Source organism: Amblyraja radiata, chromosome 20, assembly GCF_010909765.2.
Source record: "Amblyraja radiata isolate CabotCenter1 chromosome 20, sAmbRad1.1.pri, whole genome shotgun sequence".
Classification (NCBI taxonomy): Eukaryota; Metazoa; Chordata; class Chondrichthyes; order Rajiformes; family Rajidae; genus Amblyraja; species Amblyraja radiata.
The window spans coordinates 46221136-46242093 of NC_045975.1; the positions used below are offsets into that span (position 1 = coordinate 46221136).

The window sequence follows — 20958 nt, forward strand, 5'->3', positions numbered from 1 at the left end:
GCCCGCACCCTTTCCCCTCAATCTCCTCCTTGCTTCTTCCCCTCCCCTCACTTCCACCGTCTTCATCCCCCTTCCCCACCCCCCCTGCCTCCTCACCACCTCTTCCCTCCTTCCCCCCCTCCCATCCCCCTCACCCCTGCCTCTCCCCCCCTCACTCCCCATTCACCCCCTACTCCACCCCCCTCCCCACCGCCCTCCCCTTCTCCCCCCCCTGCCCTCCTCCCTCATTTCAAGCACTAGTAATGTTTATGCGCTAGTAATGTTCTCTTTGCCAGATTGTTGACCCTCTGTGTTCCCCACCTGCATGGTTTAGGAGCCGTAGCTGTGGACAGAGAGACGGGGACGTGAGCTGCCATTGAGGTGGGCTGAGGTTCAATGGAGAACCACATGACGGGGGCACAACAAGGAGAAGCCTTATGAGTGCGACGTGTGTGGCATGGCCTGGCAGAGCCCGAGCAAGGTGGAGATCCACCGGCGGGTGCACACGGGAGAACGCCCCTTCGACTGCTCAGAGTGCGGCAAGAGCTTCACCAGCTCCAGCAAACTGCTGCAGCACAACCGCGTGCACTCCAGCGAGAGGCCCTTCACCTGCTCCGACTGCGGCAAGAGCTTCAAGATGGCGCATCACCTGAAGAGACATCGGCAAGTGCACACAGACGAGAGGCCCTTCACCTGCTCCGACTGCGGCAAGAGCTTCAAGATGGCGCAGGTCCTGAAGATCCACCAGATGGCACACACAGGCGAGAAGCCCTATGGCTGCTCCACCTGTGACATGAGCTTCAAGACAGCGCATCACCTGAAGATGCACCGGTGGGTGCACACGGGTGAGAAGCCCTATATCTGCTCCACCTGCGGCAAGAGCTTTGCCCAGTTGTGGGGGCTGCTAAATCACCGGTGGGTGCACACGGGCAAGAAGCCTTATGGCTGCTCCACCTGTGGCCAGAGCTTTGCCCGGTTGTCGGGGTTGCAGGAGCACAGACGGGTGCACAGCAGTGAGCGGCCCTTTACCTGCTCCGATTGTGGCAAAGGCTTCAAGTCGTCGAAGGAACTGAAGATGCACAGGCGCCTGCACACCGGGGAGCGGCCCTACACCTGCACCCAGTGCGGCAAGAGCTTCACCTACTCCAACTACCTGCTGGTGCACCAGCGCACCCACACCGGCGAGCGCCCCTACACCTGCACCCAGTGCGGCAAGGGCTTCACCCAGTCCCACACCCTGCTGTCCCACCAGCGCACCCACACTGGCGAGCGCCCCTTCACCTGCGCCCAGTGCGGCAAGGGATTCACCCGCCCCTCCATCCTGCTGGAACACCGGCGCGCTCACACTGGCGAGCGGCCCTACACCTGCACCCAGTGCGGAAAGGGCTTCTCCCGCTCCTCCAATCTGCTGTCCCACCAGCGCACTCACACTAGCGAGCGCCCCTACGCCTGCACCCAGTGCGGCAAGGGTTTCACCAACTCCACCAGGCTGCTGTCCCACCAGCGGGTGCACACCGGTGACCATCCCTTCCCCAGCCCAGTGTGTGGAGCACGCTTTGCCATGGACTCCCACGCTCTGTCTCATCAGCGCTTGCACACAAGTGGCCAGCCCTAAGACTGACAGTACTGTGGTGAGGCTTTTGACAGCTCGCGGGGGTTGTGGCAGCACCGGCGGGCCCACGCCGGTGAGCAGCTGCTTCCACTGTGACAAGACAGCACGGGGGCTGCGGGAGCACCAGCGGATACACACCAGAGAGAGAACCTTTGTGTGCGCTGAATGTAGCAAGGGTTTCATCCGCATGTCCAGCCTGTGGCAGCACCGGCGTACCCACAACGGTGAGCGTCCCTTACCCTGCCCATCCTGTGGTAAGGGCTTCACCCGCCTTGACCACCTGCTGGAGCACCGGCAAGTCCACACTGGCCAGCGCCCCTTCACCTGCCCGCTCTGTGGCAAGGCCTTTGCCCGCTCCTCCAGCCTGCTGGCACACTGCCACGTGGATAGGCGCTGTTTAGGTAGACACAAAATGCTGGAAGGAATGGGCAACGTTACGTGTCGAGACCCTTCTTCAGTCTCAACCCGATAGGTCACCCTTTCCTTCTCTCCAGAGATTTTGCGAGTCCCACTGAGTTACTCCAGCATTTTTAGAAACAAGGAAAATAGGTGCAGGAGTAGGCCATTCGGCCCTTCGAGCCTGCACCACCATTCAATATGATCATGGCTGATCATCCAACTCAGTATCCTGTACATGCCTTCTCTCCATAACCCCTGATCCGTTTAGCCACTAGGGCCACATCTAACCCCCTCTTAAATATAGCCAATGAACTGGCCTCAACTACCTTCTGTGGCAGAGAATTCTAGAGATTCACCACTCTCTGTGTGAAAAATGATTTTCTCATCTCGGTCCTAAAAGATTTCCCCTTTATCCTTAAACTGTGACCACTTGTTCTGGACTTCCCCAACATCGGGAACAATCTTCCTGCATCTAGCCTGTCCAACCCACTAAGAATTTGTAAGTTTCTATAATTTTGTATCCTTTTTTGTAAAACCAGCATCTGCAGTTCCTGTTTTTAGACCATTCTGGTTAACCATCTCTGCACCTTCCCCAAAGCCTCCACATTCAGTCCTGTAATGGAGTGACCAGAACTGTATACAATACTCCAAATGCTACCTCACCAACGTCCCTTAAAGCTGCACATATACATTCCTCTCTCCTTAACTCACATCCTTTTATCTCCTTATTTTCTCTCGCCTCTGTCACTTACTTCACTCACCTGCCAATCACCCCCTCATCTGTTAACATCAGTGTCAGTCTGAAGAAGGGTCCCGACCCGAAATGTCACCTATCCATGTTTTCCACAGATACTGCCTGACCCGCTGAGTTACTCCAGCACTCTGTGAACGTCAGCTATCCATGATCTCCAAAGATGCTGCCTGACCCGCTGAGTAAGTTACTGCAGCACTTCGTGTTAGAGTCATCGAGTGATGCAGTGTGGAAACAGGACCTTCAGCCCAACTTGCCCACACCGACCAACATGTCCCGGTACACTAGTCCCACCTGCCTGCATTTGGTCCATATCCCTCCTAACGTCCTATCAATGTACCTGTCTAACAGTTCTTAAAAGTTGGATTAGTCCCAGCCTCAACTTCCTCATCTGGCAGCTTTCTCCCATATCCCTTGATTACGTTAGCCCTAAGATCTAAATCTAACTTACCTCTTGAAAACATCCAGTGAATTGGCCTCCACTTCCTTCTGTGGCAGAGAATTCCTCAGATTTTTTCAACTTTCTGGTGAAAAAATGTTTTTCCATCTCAGTCCTAAATGGCCTATCCCTTATTCTTAAACTGTGGCTCCTGGTTCTGGACTTTCCCAACATCAGGAACATGTTTTCCTGCATCTAGCCTGTTCAATCCCTTAATAATTGTATATGTTTCTATAAGATGCCCTCTGATCCTACTAAACCCCAGTGAATACAAGCCCAGTCGACCAATTATTTCATCAAATGTCAATCCCGCCATCCCAGGAATTAATCTGGTGACCTATACTGCACTCCCTCAGTAGCAAGAATGTCCGTCTTCAAATTTGGAGACCAAAACTGCACACAAAACTGCAGGTGTAGTCACACCGGGCCCTGTACAACTGCAGTAGGACCTCCTTGCTCCTAAACTCAACTCCTCTCGCTATGACGGCTTTATTGCGTGCTATACCCACATACTTACTTTGCAGTGACTGATGTACAAGCCACACCGAGGTCTCATTGTACTTCCCCTTTTCCTAACTTGACACCATTCAGATAATAATCTGCCTCCCTGTTCTTGCCACCAAAGTGGATGACTTCACATTTATCCACATTAAACTGCATCTGCCATACATCTGCCCACTCACCCAACCTATCCAAGTCACCCTGCATCCTCATAGCATCCTCCACACAGTTCACACTGCCACCCAGCTTTGTGTCATCTGAAAATGTGTTACTTTAAATCCCTTCATCCGAGTCATTAATGTATATCGTGATCCCAGCATTGAGCCTTGCGGTACCCCACTTGTCACTCGTGCTATTCTGAAAGGGACCCATTAATCCCTACTCCTTGTTTCCTGTCTGCCAATCAATTTTCTATCCATGTCAGTACCCTACCCCCAATACCATGTGCTCTAATTTTGCCCACTAATCTCCTGTGTGGTACCTTATCAAAGGCTTTCTGAAAGTCCGGGTACACTACATATAAACATAGAAAATAGGTGCAGGAGGAGGCCATTCGGCCCTTCAAGCCAGCACCGCCAATCATTGTGATCATGGCTGATCATCCCCTATCAATAACCTGTGCCTGCTTTCTCCCCATATCCCTTGACTCCACTAGCCCCTAGAGCTCTATCTAACTCTCTCTTAAATCCACTGGCTCTCCCTTCACAATTTTCCTAGTTACAGCCCTCAATAAATTCCAGATGATTAGTCAAGCATTTCCCCTTCGTAAATCCATGCTGACTCGGACTGATCCTGTTACTGCTATCCAAATGTGCCGCTGATTCATCTTTTATAATTGTCTCCAGCATGTTCTTCACCACCGATGTCAGGCTAACTGATCTATAATTCCCAGTTTTCTCTCTCTCCCTCCTTTCTTAAAATGTGGGATAACATTAGCTATCCTCCAATCCACAGGAACTGATTCTGAATCTATAGAACATTGGAAAATTATCACCAATGCATGCACGATTTCTAGAGCCACTTCCTTAAGTATCCTGGGAATGCAGACCATCAGGCCCTGGGGATTTATCTGATCTTATCTGATTTGCATGCACCAGGAGGTATGCATGCACAAGAAGGTATCTGTTTGCTTACTCAAGGACGGGTTCCAAACAAAATTATAATCGGACATATGTGACTCAATTTTTGTAACTGATTAATGAGAAAAGTATTTAAATCCTTTCTTTCCATTAGTGTTCATAAAGATCAACAAGAAGGAAACTGCGGAAGAAAAAATAATATCCTTCCTTATTTAATTTTGATAAGGAATTGAACAAGGTGTTGAATGAAAGGGTGTTTTGAATGTGACAATTGGCATCTCTCACTTGAGCAGGTGCAGGAGAGGTACGTGGGAATCGGCAAAGAATGATTCGATGTATTACCTCTTGTCTGGGAATATGTTGAACGGTGGATGGTAAATGTAAACATGAAATAATAGAGGAGATAACAAAGCTTGTTTTCCCTTCTGTGAGGAATTACTGAAGATCAACCAGTGCCTCCTACCGCGAGTAGCATAGATACGTAAATGGGAGGCTTATGATTGGCTTGGAGAGAGGATGGCTGATGTGGGCCGCCTGAAAGATGAGATAGAATAATGTCAAGATTCCCTTATATTGTGTTTATCTTGTATTAACCATCTGTTGTTGAATAAGATTTACATGAGTGAAAAGTGTGTTATTACTAATGAAATAATTGGAACCCATGTAGTTGATAGAATATTTTCATAGAATAGTCTCTAACAGAAGTAAACAAAAGTTATTTACTGCACAGTATAATGTAACTGTCGGCTAATTCTGTTGTGAAGTCAGAGAGCTGGTGAGCAATTTTACTACAGGCATCTCTCCATGATATCATGCAATAAAATCTCGAAGCAAACCTGCAAAGTCTCCGCTTTTCATTTTCCATTAATTTGCCTTTAAATTAATTTCTTCCACATCCATGCTGTTGAATATCATGCATCTAAACTGAAATGTAAGTTCAGCTTTTAGAACCTCGAGGCATGGGAAACCTTTTATCATTTCAACAATTACAATTAAAATACAACCTGAAAAGTAATCAATATTTCAAATACCTTCAAATCCGAGACTATTTGAAAAAGCACACACAAGAATATCAAGCCTTAACCCCCGATCTATTAGATGAAGGAATGAACAGAAAGGCGGAATCAATTAATTTAATATCATATTTGTATAATGTCATTTTAAATATAGAAATACCATCGTCAGAGGCAATTAGAATGGACTAGGAACAAGAATTATCTATAAAAATTCCGAATGACAGATGGAAAAATACTTGCTTATGTACATAAATGCTCGATTAATGTAAGACATAACTTAATTCGATTAAAAATTTTACATAGATTATATTACTCGAAATCTAAACTGAATAAAATTTTTCTTAATGTTTCCCCTTATGTGATAAATGTTTATCTCAAAATGCGACTCTTGTGTCTCTTGCATAAAACATCATACATTTTGGAATGAAATTTTTGGAATTTGTACAAAATTATTTAAAATAAAATTGAACCCCAATACAGAACTGATTATGTTCGGATCAATGGAAGACTGCGTAAATTGACTCAGTTTCAAAAATGTTTCCTTAATTATGGCTTAATAACGGCAAAAAAACGAATACTTAAATTCTGGAAAAATGCACCCACACCAACGCTCAAAATGTGGCTCTCAAATATGTCGGAAATGTTACATCTTGAAGATATGAGATTCGTCCTCTCAGGCAAATCAGACCAATTCTTAAAGATTTCTCCCTTTATCAACTTATTACAAGCATGTGGTGCAACATAAACTTAGAAATTAACTGCTTCAGAACCGGGTAAAGATACGAAGTTGGTATATCCCTTTCAATTCTCTTTTTCTCTCTTTTTCTCTCTTTTTTCTTTATTCTCTTTTTCTTCTTCTCTCACCTCACCTTTTTGTTTTCTCCTTCGGGCTATACAGCCCCATGGGATCTTTCTTTTCTATTTCCTCTCGAACTAACAATATCACTACTTTATATAATTCCCTCTTTTTCTCTATTTCTGGCTTTTCTTACTCTTTTTCTTTACTATTAAATTTAAAATAAGAAGCTGGACACGAAATGTAATATGTTACTCACGTCTTATATTATTGTGCACTACTTCTAATAAAAATATATATTTTTCACAACCTCGAGACAATGGATAAAGTCATTTGAATTGTTACCAATAGTTTCAATTTAAAAAATAAACTGCATCATCCTTGTTAAAGCCATATGAGATATACAACATTAATTTTTGGAATGATAGATTGCAAAGCAGGAGTTTTTAAGAATGTTTTTAAGGAGTTTTTTTAGAATGAGTTTTTAAGAAAATTGATAGTTTTAATGTTCTCCCCATTACATCACTGACGTTTCAAATAACTTCAGATTGTAAAAATATTCACCTGGATATGTTACCTTGATTATACTGGACACTGTTTTCATTCTTAAGCAAATGATAAACATGTTACACTCTCTGTAATCTAATACTGTACTTCTTAGTTCTTATTCATGCCAGAAATAATCATAAAAGCCATCATTTAATTTGTATGTAACCACTTTATCAGTTAACTTTGCATCTCACTGTCATTTTCATCTCCCTGTACCTGAACTTCCTCTCAACATATACTTCACTTGACTGTCAGCAACTGGACTCCGATTTCTTGATGAACTTCATATGAAGAAAGACTGGATAGACTCGGCTTGTGCTCGCTAGAATTTAGAAGATTGAGGGGGGATCTTATAGAAACTTACAAAATTCTCAAGGGGTTGGACAGGCTAGATGCAGGAAGATTGTTCCCGATGTTGGGAAGTCCAGAACAAGGGGTCACAGTTTAAGGATAAGGGGAAATATTTTAGGACCGAGATGAGAAAACATTTTTCACACAGAGTGGTGAATCTGTGGAATTCTCTGCCACAGAAGGTAGTTGAGGCCAGTTCATTGGCTATATGGGCTGCACAGCCCTGCAAAACGTTCCTGGTAAGTTGACACCATTGATCCTAGGTTCCAGCTGCGCTCGGTGACCCTTACTGCCCCGCTTGGCTTCCTTGCACTCTTGCTTACCTTCGCTCTTGCTTCCCGTTCCGACCTTTTTTTTCTTTGGCGCCAATTCAAAACCATTTGGCTCCAAATCTTTTTGCTTGGTGCTGTTCCAATTTGTTTCCAAATACAACCTGTATTTTAACTTGTTTTCATTTTCCTGGCTGTCTCTTCTTTTCTTTTCTTTTCTGTTCTTTTATCCTCGTCAGCAATTGTTGTGTATTTGGGTGCTTGGAACAGACTTAAAATAACACTCGGACACGGGAGTAAACAAACAACTTCTTTATTCCAGGACGCCACCTTCAGTCTCCCTACACATGCATACTTGCACAACACATCACATATACTAATTATATCACATACCTAACAGTTGTGTTATTCTTTGGAAATATCAATGTGATTTCCTGATTTATCTACCAGATTAGAATTGGGGAACTCAAGCTATGTGGTGAGGTGAAGCAAGGACCTCAGTTAGAAACATAGAAACATAGAAAATAGGTGCAGGAGTAGGCCATTCGGCCCTTCGAGCCTGCACCTGCCATTCAATATGATCATGGCTGATCATCCAACTCAGTATCCTGTACCTGCCTTCTCTCCATACCCCCTGATCCCTTTAGCAGGATCAGGGGCCAGCACTAATTCCCTCTTAAATATAGCCAATGAACTGGCCTCAACTACCTTCTGTAGCAGAGATTCCAGAGATTCACCACTCTCTGTGTGAAAAATGTTTTTCTCATCTCGGTCCTAAAAGATTTCCCCCTTATCCTTAAAACTGTGACCCCTTGTTCTGGACTTCCCCAACATCGGGAACAATCTTCCTGCATCTAGCTTGTCCAACCCCTTAAGAATTTTGTAAGTTTCTATAAGATCCCCCCTCAATCTTCTAAATTCTAGTGAGTACAAGCCGGGTCTATCCAGCCTTTCTTCATATGAAAGTCCTGACATCCCAGTAATCAGTCTGGTGAACCTTCTCTGTACTCCCTCTATGGCAAAGAATGTCCTTCCTCAGATTAGGAGACCAAAACTGTACCCAATACTCAAGGTGTGGTCTCACCAAGACCCTGTACAACTGCAGTAGAACCTCCCTGCTCCTATACTCAAATTCTTTTGCTATGAATGCTAACATACCATTCACTTTCTTCACTGCCTGCTGCACCTGCATGCCTACTTTCAATGACTGGTGTACCATGACACCCAGGTCTCGTTGCACCTCCCCTTTTCCTAATCGGCCACCATTCAGGTAATAGGTCTACTTCCCTGTTTTTGCCACCAAAGTGGATAACCTCACATTATCCACATTATAATGCATCTGCCATGCATTTGCCCACAGAAAACACAGTGGGAGAACAGAAGATAGGGCACCTGAATAGCAACAGGTAGCATGGCTTTTCAAATGGTAGGAAAGTTGCCCCAGTTAACCAATAAACATATAACAATTACAGCATGGAAACAGGCCATCTTCGGCCCTTCTAGTCCGTGCCGAACACTTATCTCCCCTAGTTCCATCTACCTGCACTCAGACCATTACCCTACATTCCTTTCCCATTCATATACCTATCCAATTTATTTTTAAATGATAAAATCAAACCTTCCTCCACCACTTCCACTGGAAGCTCATTCCACACACTACCACTCTCTGAGTAAAGAGGTTCCCCCTCATGTTACCCCTAAACTTCTGTCCCTTAATTCTCAAGTCATGTCCCTTGTTTGAAATCTTCCCTATTCTCAAAGGGAAAAGCTTCTCCACGTCAACTCTGTCTATCCCTCTCATCATTTTAAAGACCTCTATCAAGTCCCCCCTTAACCTTCTGCGCTCCAGAGAATAAAGACCTAACTTGTATCAACTTTTCTCTATAACTTAGTTGCTGAAACCCAGGCAACATTCTAGTAATCTCCTCTGTACTCTCTCTATTTTGGTAACATCCTTCCTATAATTAGGCAACCAAATTGTACACCATGCTCCAGAATTGGCCTCACCAATGCCTTGTACAATTTTAACATTGCATCCCAATTCTATACTCAATGCTCTGATTTATAAAGGCCAGTACACCAAAAGCTTTCTTTACCACCCTATCTACATGAGATTCCACCTCAGGGAACTGTGCACAGTTATTCCCAGATCCCTCTGTTCACCTGCATTCCTCAATTCCCTACCATTTACCATGTACGTCCTATTTTGATTTGTCCTGCCAAGATGTAGCACCTCACACTTATCAGCATTAAACTCCATCTGCTGTTAGATTATGGGTGTTATTTTGAGAAATGAAGTCTTGGAGGCTTCAGTCATTTCCAATGATATCACTGGAGAGAAGAGGACATCATGGTTCATAGTAGGTTTAGGATTAAAGGGTTATCACACCTTACGTACGTATTGCAGCCAGCAAAGCCCATGGATAAAATGTACGAGGAGTTTAAGGAGGCATTAATGGCTCATTTCTCACCAAAACCTCCAAGTGCATCCAGAGGCAAGGAGCCTGAACTAACGAGGGCAGGGAGTGGCCTCAAAAGACAAACGGGATGTGCAGAGTGACAAAGTCAAGGATAAAGTGACAAAGGTCAAGTGCCAAGTGACGAAGGTCAAGTGTAAAAGGCCAAAGGTAAAAGGCAAAGGGACAAAAGGGAAAGGCAAAGGGAAATTGCCATCCAGAGGGCAACCATAACTATTCAAGCTGCATTCAAGGGTATGAAGGTACGGAGAGAGAACCGGAACAAACAGAAGGCAGCAACGGTATACAAGCAGCATTTAGAATGCACAGATATCGTTGCACAAATGAATGTTACATTTTCATTCCCTCCACGGAGGTGTGTGACCCACTGAGTTACTCCAGTGCTTTGTATATATTTGTACCATGTTGTTCTTACCTGGCATGATTATTGGAGCAGCTTTCTGGTTTCAGACTTGAATTAATATTGCATTTGAATGATCATGGCCTAGGTCATCTTGGAATTGGACCTGAACAGTTGAAAAGGACCACACAACCTTCAGGAGGGAAATCTGCAAGTATATTTTAATTGTCCTGCTGGGTTTCTGCTGAGCAGGATGGGCTGAATAGATTCCAATAGGAGTCAAGTCAAGTCAAGTTTATTCGTCACATACACATACGAGATGTGCAGTGAAATGAAAAGTGGCAATGCTCGCGGATTTTGTGCAAAAAGACAAACAAACAAACAACCAAACAAACTACAAACAGAATGTAACAGAATCACATATTCTTTTACATATTACATATTGTGGGCGGAAGGAAAAAGGGAAAAAAACAGCAATTTTAAAAAAAACAGTAGAATGGTCCAGTAAAGATAGTCCCAGGTGAGATAACCATATAACCATATAACCATATAACAATTACAGCACGGAAACAGGCCATCTCGGCCCTACAAGTCCGTGCCGAACAACTTTTTTCCCTTAGTCCCACCTGCCTGCACTCATACCATAACCCTCCATTCCCTTCTCATCCATATGCCTATCCAATATAATTTTAAATTATACCAACGAACCTGCCGCCACCACTTCCACTGGAAACTCATTCCACACCGCTACCACTCTCTGAGTAAAGAAGTTCCCCCTCATGTTACCCCTAAACTTCTGTCCCTTAATTCTGAAGTCATGTCCTCTTGTTTGAATCTTTCCTATTCTCAAAGGGGAAAGCTTGATCACATCAACTCTGTCTATCCCTCTCATCATTTTAAAGACCTCTATCAAGTCCCCCCTTAACCTTCTGCGCTCCAGAGAATAAAGATCTAACTTATTCAACCTATCTCTGTAACTTAGTTGTTGAAACCCAGGCAACATTCTAGTAAATCTCCTCTGTACTCTCTCTATTTTGTTGACATCCTTCCTATAATTGGGCGACCAAAATTGTACACCATACTCCAGATTTGGTCTCACCAATGCCTTGTACAATTTTAACATTACATCCCAGCTTCTATACTCAATGCTCTGATTTATAAAGGCTAGCATACCAAAAGCTTTCTTTACCACCCTATCTATATGAGATTCCACCTTCAAGGAACTATGCACGGTTATTCCCAGATCCCTCTGTTCAACTGTATTCTTCAATTCCCTACCATTTATCATGTACGTCCTATTTTGATTTGTCCTGCCAAGGTGTAACACCTCACATTTATCAGCATTAAACTCCATCTGCCATCTTTCAGCCCATTTAGGATAGGAGTTTACAGTCCGAATGGCCTCTTGGAAGAAACTCCTTCTCAACATCTCCGTTTTCACAGCCTGGCAACGGTGGCGTTTGCCTGACCTTAGCAGCTAGAATAGTCCGTTGCAGGGGTGGAAGGGGTCTTCCATGATCTTATTGGCTCTGGAGTTGCACCTCCTGATGTATAGTTCCTGCAGGGGGGCAAGTGAAGTTCCCATAGTGCGTTCGGCCGAACGCACTACTCTCTGCAGAGCCTTCTTGTCCTGGGCAGAGCAATTCCCAAACCAGATGGTAATATTCCCGGACAAGATGCTTTCCACAGCCGCTGCGTAGAAGCACTGGAGGATCCTCGGAGACACTCTGAATTTCCTCAATTGCCTGAGGTGGTAAAGGCGCTGCCTTGCCTTACTCACGAGTGCTGCAGCGTGTGATGTCCATGTCATATCCTCAGAGATGTGGACTCCCAGATATTTAAAACAGTTTACCCTATCCACAGTATCCCCATTTATCCTCAATGGAGTGTACGTCCTCGGATGATGTGCCCTCCTAAAGTCCATGATCAGCTCCTTTGTTTTTTTGATGTTCAAGAGGAGGCTGTTATCCTGGCACCAGAGTGCTAGATCAGCCACCTCCTCCCGGTAGGCCTTCTCGTCGTTGTCTGAGATCAGGCCCACCACCATATTGTCATCAGCAAACTTGATTATCGAGTTGGAGCTGAACCTAGCCACACAGTCATGTGTGTACAGGGAGTACAATAGGGGGCTGAGGACGCAACCCTGGGGGGATCCTGTGCTCAGGGTGAGGGACTTTGATGTATTCCCTCCCATCTTGACTACCTGGGGCCTGGTGGAGAGAAAGTCCAGGACCCAGGCACACAGGGGGGGTGTTGAGCCCCAGTTCCAGCAGTTTATCGGCCAGTCTGGTGGAGACTATTGTGTTGAAGGCTGAACTGAAGTCTATGAACAGCATCCTCACAGCCCCCCTTCTGGCTGTCAAGATGAGAGAGAGTGGTGTGCAAGACCTGGGAGACCGCATCATCCGTGGATCTGTTCGGACGGTATGTGAACTGCAACGGGTCCATGTTGCGAGGGAGGAAGGCGCAGATGTTTCTTCACCAGCCTCTCAAAACATTTCATGACTACCGAGGCGAGGGCCACGGACGGTAGTCATTCAGACAGGCTGGGGAGGCATTTTTTGGTACCGGTACAATGATGGATTTTTTGAAGCATTTTTTTTGAGTAGGAGTGGACTTATGTATTCCCTTTCCATTTACCCTTTATCTTTTCCTTTTAAAATCTCAGTCACATTTAATAACCTCCATCCAGAAGTGTGGTTTGTACATCAATTGACTTGATCTCTCTGGAAAATTCTTGCTTTGCTTGATTTCAGGGACTTATCTTTTCTTGAAACAAGAATTAACAAATAGGTTAACGACATGTCTCTGTGTACAGTACTTATGTTTTTGTTGAGTGCTGCCCTGGCATTTTTTTTTAGGTATTAATTTAACAAGATTTCCCCAACCACTTCTCAGAAGAATAATCAAATAAGAATAATGAAAGATGATGGACACATCAGAACCATCACTGTATGTTGAAGACCTTTAAAGAGAATAAGAAAATGAACTCAAAAAGGAAATCCACGCTTACTCATTCTTTATGGCTATCAGAATTGATCATTTCTGCCTGATATTATTTTAACTCATTATTTTTTTTATCTGTGTGTAACATCTAGTCTACTGGGCATGTCCCACAGCCTCGCGTTAATAAATTCCGACAGCCAGAAGCATTACATGTGCTTGTAACTGTCCTATTCAACATGTTTCGACTCACTTTATAAAAAAATAGTCTTTGTTCTGGGACTTGAGGAAGATCTCATGCAAGAGGTGCAGAGACTTGGGAGCGCTGGTGCAGGAGGCCCGAAAGATTCAATTGCAAGTTGTATTGAGAGTAAGGAAGGTAAATGCAGTGTTAGCATTTGTTTTGAGAGGACTAGAGTATAAAAACAGAGATATAATGCTGAGGCATTGGTCAGACCGCATTTGAAATGTTGTGCGCAGTTTTGGACCCCATATCTGAGAAACAATATGCTGGCGTTGGAGAGGGTACAGTGGAGGTTTACAAGAATGATCCCTGGTAAGATTGGGTTAACATATGATGAGTGTTTGTCGGCACTGGGCCTGTATTCACTGGAGTTCAGAAGGATATGGAGGGGTCTCATTGAAACATGCCGAACAGTGAAAGGCCTGGATAGAGTGGATGTGGAGAGGATATGTCCACTAGTGGAAGAGTCTAGGACCAGAGGGCACAGCCTCAGAATGAATGGATGTACAGTAACTCTGGAAAGGAGATGAGGAATTTCTTCAGTCAGAGGGTGGTGAATCTGTGGAATTCATTGGCACAGATGGCTGTGGAGGCCAAGTCATTTGGGTATTTTTAAGGTGGAGAATCTTGTTTCATCAGGGTATTAAGGGTTATGGGGAGAAGGCAGGAGAATGGGGTTCAGAGGGAAATATAGATCAGCCATGGTTGAATGGCAGAGTAGATTTGATGGGCCAAATTGGGAAGGCCTATCTCTTCCTATGACTTATTAAGAGGGAATGGCCGAGACAGGAGGGAGTAAAGACATTGCTGACATCATTAGTGGAGAAGATGGGGAAACGACTGATGTCAGTAGGAGGGAGAAGAGAATGGAGCAGCTGAGCTTGTACACTCTGGAGTTTAGAAGGATGAGAGGGCATCTCATTGAAACATATAAGATTGTTAAGGGCTTGGACACACTAGAGGCAGGAAACATGTTCCCGATGTTGGGCGAGTCCAGAACCAGGGGCCAGTTTAAGAATAAGGCGTAAGCCATTTAGAACAGAGACGAGGAAACACGTTTTCTCACAGAGAGTGGTGAGTCTGTGGAATTCTCTGCCTCAGAGGGTGGTGGAGGCAGGTTCTCTGGATGCTTTCAATAGAGGAGTCAGGGGATATGGGGAGGAACGGGGTACGGATTGTGGATGATCAGCCATGATCGCATTGAATGGCTCGAAGGGTCAAATGGCCTACTCCTGCACCTATTGTCTATTGTCTTTTGTAACAGTTCCAATAGGATCAAACTGATGACCAGGAGTTCTATCGTGTGATCCATTGGTTTGCAATGTATTGTAATACCTGTTTGTGCCACGCACTTCTCTGATTTTGCATGACATTACAATCATTAGCATTGTTGCTATTGTAAAGCCCTAAAGCTTCAGATGGGTGCAGTTATGCCCCTGTCCCACTTAGGAAACCTGAACGGAAACCTCCAGGAACCGCACGGAAACCTTGGGTGGGGCGCAAAGTCTCCAGAGCTTTCCGTTCAGGTTTCCTAAGTGGGACAGGGGCATTACCCTTAAGAATAAGCTCCTGTAGATTACCTCCTGACTTCAGTTTTACAGGCAATATGTGGTGCTGTCGGGCACCATGGGTTCACCCTGCCATCTGTCACTGAAGCTGACAGAAACAGACTGGAGTAAGACAATGGCTAGACACAAAGATCAAGTCTCTGCTGAAAGAAAAATAAATCTAAGAGAAATGTATGCTGATGAGGAATTAGGGACATAACAAAACCCTTTTAAAAATTTAAGAAGGAACTGTAGATGCTGGAAAAATCGAAGGTAGACAAAAATGCTGGAGAAACTCAGCGGGTGAGGCAGCATCTATGGAGCGAAGGAATAGGTGACGTTTCAGGTCGAGACCCTTCTTCAGACTGGGTCTGAAAAAGAACATTAAATTAAAAAAATTAACGTACTTTAAAAATGCATGTATCCTTCTGCAGTCTGCAAAATTATATTTGCTTAATTTCAGTACTGCTACATCATGACATGTAACAATAGCCGCAGGAAGGAAAAATGTTTTGATGGATAAAAACGTGAATACGCTACATATAATGGGGTTTGATTAGATTGCATAAAGTGGGGGCGTGGGCACTGATCACCCCGCACCTTCAGCTATCGGCCTCACGCAGCAGATCCCGGTCCCACCGTTTCACTCAGAGGCTTCCGCCTCAACTCATCAGCTCTCGGCTCGTCGTGCTGTTCACCGCAGAAGCAGCCCGCACGCTGCTCACTCTCCGCACGCTGCTCACCCTCCGCACGCTGCTCACCCTCCGCACGCTGCTCACCCTCCGCACGCTGCTCACCCTCCGCACGCTGCTCACCCTCCGCACGCTGCTCACCCTCCGCACGCTGCTCACCCTCCGCACGCTGCCTCACCCTCCGCACGCTGCTCACCCTCCGCACGCTGCTCACCCTCCGCACGCTGCTCACCCTCCGCACGCTGCTCACCTCCCGCACGCTGCTCACCCTCCGCACGCTGCTCACCCTCCGCACGCTGCTCACCCTCCGCACGCTGCTCACCCTCCGCACGCTGCTCACCCTCCGCACGCTGCTCACCCTCCGCACGCTGCTCACCCTCCGCACGCTGCTCACCCTCCGCACGACTGCTCACCTCCGCACGCTGCTCACCCTCCGCACGCTGCTCACCCTCCGCACGCTGCTCACTCTCCGCACGCTGCTCACCCTCCGCACGCTGCTCACTCTCCGCACGCTGCTCACTCTCCGCACGCTGCTCACTCTCCGCACGCTGCTCACTCTCCGCACGCTGCTCACTCTCCGCACGCTGCTCACTCTCCGCACGCTGCTCACTCTCCGCACGCTGCTCTCTCTCCGCACGCTGCTCACTCTCCGCACGCTGCTCTCTGTATAGTGCCAAATGGCCACTACACTCTGCCCGCATGCTCCTTCAGCTTTTTATTCTCTTCGCCGCCGTGATTAATAGCCGGTGCAGGAAGCGCCGGTTTTTCGATTTTTAAACATTCATAACTTTTGTACTATTTCACTGATTGGAACAAAACTTATTTGATTTGCAGCAGAGAAGAATGGCAAGTAAGGTGGCGGAAAATCGTAGCGTTATGGGGGATTTTTTTTGTGCAAATTTAAAAACAACGGCAAACGAAAGAGAACAAGATGAGAGTTTTAGTAATAAGGTCGGTAGGTAGGTAGGTAGGTACATTACGAAGAGCATGTCCTTTGGTTTGGCTGGAGCTAACAAATTCTTTACTGTATCATAAACATCGGGACCCATCTTAGTGAGAAAAATTGCTCTTTTCCTAACTTGAGTTGCTTCATTCAAATGTCTTGATTCTGCATCAAAAGCTTCTACTACAGTGATGTTATTTGCAGCAAAAAACATCTCTAAACGTTCGATGTATGCACTGAATGCTTCCCGGCTTTGCTGGAACTCACCCAATCTTCCAATAATGCCACTGGGCACCGCCATTCTAGATTTGTTTTATCACTCACAGCATTCAAACTTTGTGAACAGATTTTCAGCTTTCCGTGACACCAACAGTTACACAACCTTCTCCTTGCCTCTGTAGAATTTCTTATCTACATAAACAATTAAAGCTGTGGAATCCACGATCCCATCCTCATCACCAATTTGTGATATCTTCAGCTCAGACACAGAATAACAAGTTACCACACTGCACAGCTTCACTGTGGTTTATTCAATCTTTTACAATCCTCCAGCCACAGGTGGCGCTATTACACCTAGAAACCTGTATGTCTTTGGAATGTGGGAGGAAACCAGAGCACCTGGAGAAAACCCACACGGTCACGGGGATAACATACAAACTTCTACAGACGGCACCTGTAGTCAGGATTGAACCCGGGTCTTTGACACTATAAGACAGCAGCTCTGTGTCGTCCTAATATCTGATAACTAGCAAGACAGCGCTCCAGCTTTCCTTGTTGTCCAGTACATGGAAAGCTTTTGATTGCCCAGACATTCAGAACCATTCAAAAATAAATTGTACAAAACATTTTTAAATATATACTAATTCCTTGATGTATGAAAGCTCACTACAAATTCTCACTGAAATGTCTTTGGCTCTTTGGGTTGCAAGTCTTCAATATTCCATGTTATCTTTCGTTATATCAAATGGCATGTATAAAATACACTGTACCAAAATGGTAACAAGCATTTCACCATGGATTGCAGCACTCCATTGTGTTGTCAAAGGGATTACTCTGCTCTGTAAGTAACTGTGAATCATTACCCTGCATATTGTAGACACAAAATGCTGGAGTAACTCAGCGGGACAGGCAGCATCTCTGGAGAGAATGAATCAGCGACATTTCGGGTCGAGACCCTTCTTCAGACTGATGTCAGGGGAGTGGGTGAGACAGAGATAGTATGTAGTCGTAGACAATAAGACTGGTTGAAGAACTGGGAAGGGGAAGGGGATGGAGAAGGAGGGAAATCAAGGGCTATTTGAACTTAGAGAAGTCAATGTTCATAGCGCTGGGGCATAAGCTACTCAAGGTGCTGTTCCTCTAATTTGTGCTGGGCCTCATTCTGACAATGGAGGAGGCCCAGGCCAGAAAGGTCAGATTGGGAATGGGAGGGTGAGCTAAAGTGCTGAGCAACCGTGAGATCAGGTAAGTTAAGGCGGACTGAGCGAAACAATCGTCGAGCCTGCGCTTGGTCTCACCGATGTACAGAAGTTGACACCAGGAACAGCTTTCCTACACACCATGCATATTGTATTCCCCTCATAATAGCTTCAAACGCCCCAGCAGTTCCAAAGAAGTCACTTACACCAAAAAATCACGGCAATAAACATGCTGGAAGTAATTAACAAAAGTAAATTGGTGGACATTAGTTTCTATTTATTTATTTATTTATTTATTATTAGTAGTATTATTTTTAATTTATTGGAAGCAAATGTACAAAAATAGAACCAACGGCATGTAAAATTATACAGTTATTGTACAGCTTCAATTTTAACTCTTTAGCTTGAATTGGAAAAAAAGAAAGGAGAAAAAGCAAGAAAGAGAAAAAGTGAGGTGCAAAGATAGGACCCCTGGACTAACAAACTAGTGTCGCCAGAGACTGAATAAAAGAAAGAAAGAAGAGAGGAATAGAAAAAAAATAAAAGGACAAAAGGAAAAAGTGGTGATATACCTGCCTCACATCCCTCCCCACCCACCTCACCCAACCCGTAATTAGATTTAAACCCAAAGTTGTGTTGTGCCATGCTATCCTAGTAATAAATCAATGAATGGTGTCCATGTCTTCGAAAAATGATCCGGTTTTTCTGCCAAGGCAAGTCTAATATTTTCAAGATGTAGCATCTCGGACATGTTTATAATAGAAACATACAAACATAGAAACATAGAAAATAGGTGCAGGAGTAGGCCATTCGGCCCTTCGAGCCTGCACCGCCATTCAATATGATCATGGCTGATCATCCAACTCAGTATCCTGTACCTGCCTTCTCTCCATACCCTCTGATCCCCTTAGCCACAAGAGCCACATCTAACTCCCTTTTAAATATAGCCAATGAACTGGCCTTCGACTACATTCTGTCGCAGAGAATTCCAGAGATTCACCACTCTCCGTGTAAATTTTTTTTCCTCATCCTTAAGCTGTGACCCCTTGTTCTGGACTTCCCCAACATCAGGAACAATCTTCCTGCATCTAACCTGTCCAACCCCTTAAGAATTTTGTACGTTTCTATAAGATCCCCCCTCAATCTTCTAAATTCTAGCGAGTACAAGCCGAGTCTATCCAGTCTTTCTTCATATGAAAGTCCTGACATCCCAGGAATCAGTCTGGTGAACCTTCTCTGTACTCCCTCTATGGCAAGAATGTCTTTCCTCAAATTAGGAGACCAAAACTGTACGCAATACTCCGGGTGTGGTCTCACCAAGACCCTGTACCACTGCAGTAGAACCTCCCTGCTCCTATACTCAAATCCTTTTGCTATGAATGCTAACATACCATTCGCTTTCTTCACTGCCTGCTGCACCTGCATGCCTACTTTCAATGACTGGTGTACCATGACACCCAGGTCTCGTTGCATCTTCCCTTTTCCTAATCGGCCACCATTCAGGTAACAGTCTACTTTCCTGTTTTTGCCACCAAAGTGGATAACCTCACATTTATCCACATTATAATGCATCTGCCATGCATTTGCCCACTCACCCAGCCTATCCAAGTTACCTTGCAGCCTCCTAGCATCCTCTTCACAGCTAACATTGCCCCCCAGCTTCGTGTCATCCGCAAACTTGGAGATGTTGCATTCAATTCCCTCGTCCAAATCATTAATATATATCGTAAATAGCTGTGGCAGGCACTAGTCACTGCCTGCCATTCTGAAAAGGACCCGTTTACTCCTACTCTTTGCTTCCTGTCTGCCAGCCCGTTCTCTATCCACATCAATACTGAACTCCCAATACCGTGTGCTTTAAGTTTGCATACTAATCTCTTATGTGGGACCTTGTCGAAAGCCTTCTGAAAGTCCAGATATAACACATCCACTGGTTCTCCCTTATCCACTCTACTAGTTACATCCTCGAAAAATTCTATAAGATTCGTCAGACATGATTTACCTTTCATAAATCCATGCTGACTTTGTCCAATGATTTCACCACTTTCCAAATGTGCTGTTATCCCATCTTTAATAACTGACTCTAGCAGTTTCCCCACTACCGATGTTAGACTAACTGGTCTGTAATTCCCCATTTTCTCTCTCCCTCCCTTTTTAAAAAGTGGGGTTACATTAGCTACCCTCCAGTTCTCAGGAACTACTCTAGAATCTAAAGAGTTTTGAAATATTATCACTAATGCATCCACTATTTCTGGGGCTACTTCATTAAGTACTCTGGGATGCAGCCTATCTGGCCCTGGGGATTTATCGGCCTTTCATCCATTCAATTCACCTAACACCACTTCCCAGCTAACCTGGATTTCACTCAGTTCCTCCATCTCATTTAACCCCCGGTCCCTTGCTATTTCCGGCAGATTATTTATGTCTTCCTTAGTGAAGACAGAACCAAAGTAGTTATTCAATTGGTCTGCCATGTCCTTGTTCCCCATGATCAATTCGCCTGTTTCTGACTGCAAGGGACCTACATTTGTTTAAACTAATCTTTTCCTCTTGACATATCTATAAAAACTTTTGCAGTCAGTTTTTATGTTCCCTGCCAGTTTTCTTTCATAA

At 44.9% G+C, this 20958-nt stretch overlaps 1 protein-coding gene across 1 annotated transcript; it reads left to right on the forward strand.

Annotated features, from left to right (window-relative positions):
* Positions 1-497: 497 nt before the first annotated feature.
* On the forward strand, positions 498-1801 carry LOC116984375 (zinc finger protein 239-like). Its single transcript, XM_033038534.1, has one exon. It carries the CDS (start codon positions 617-619, stop codon positions 1592-1594), a length of 978 nt encoding a protein of 325 aa, XP_032894425.1. The 5' UTR covers positions 498-616; the 3' UTR covers positions 1595-1801.
* The last annotated feature ends 19157 nt before the right edge of the window (positions 1802-20958 follow it).

Coding starts and splice junctions, on each gene's coding strand:
- LOC116984375 (XM_033038534.1), top strand. CDS start 617: ATGGCGCATCACCTGAAGAGACATCGGCAAGTGCACACAGACGAGAGG.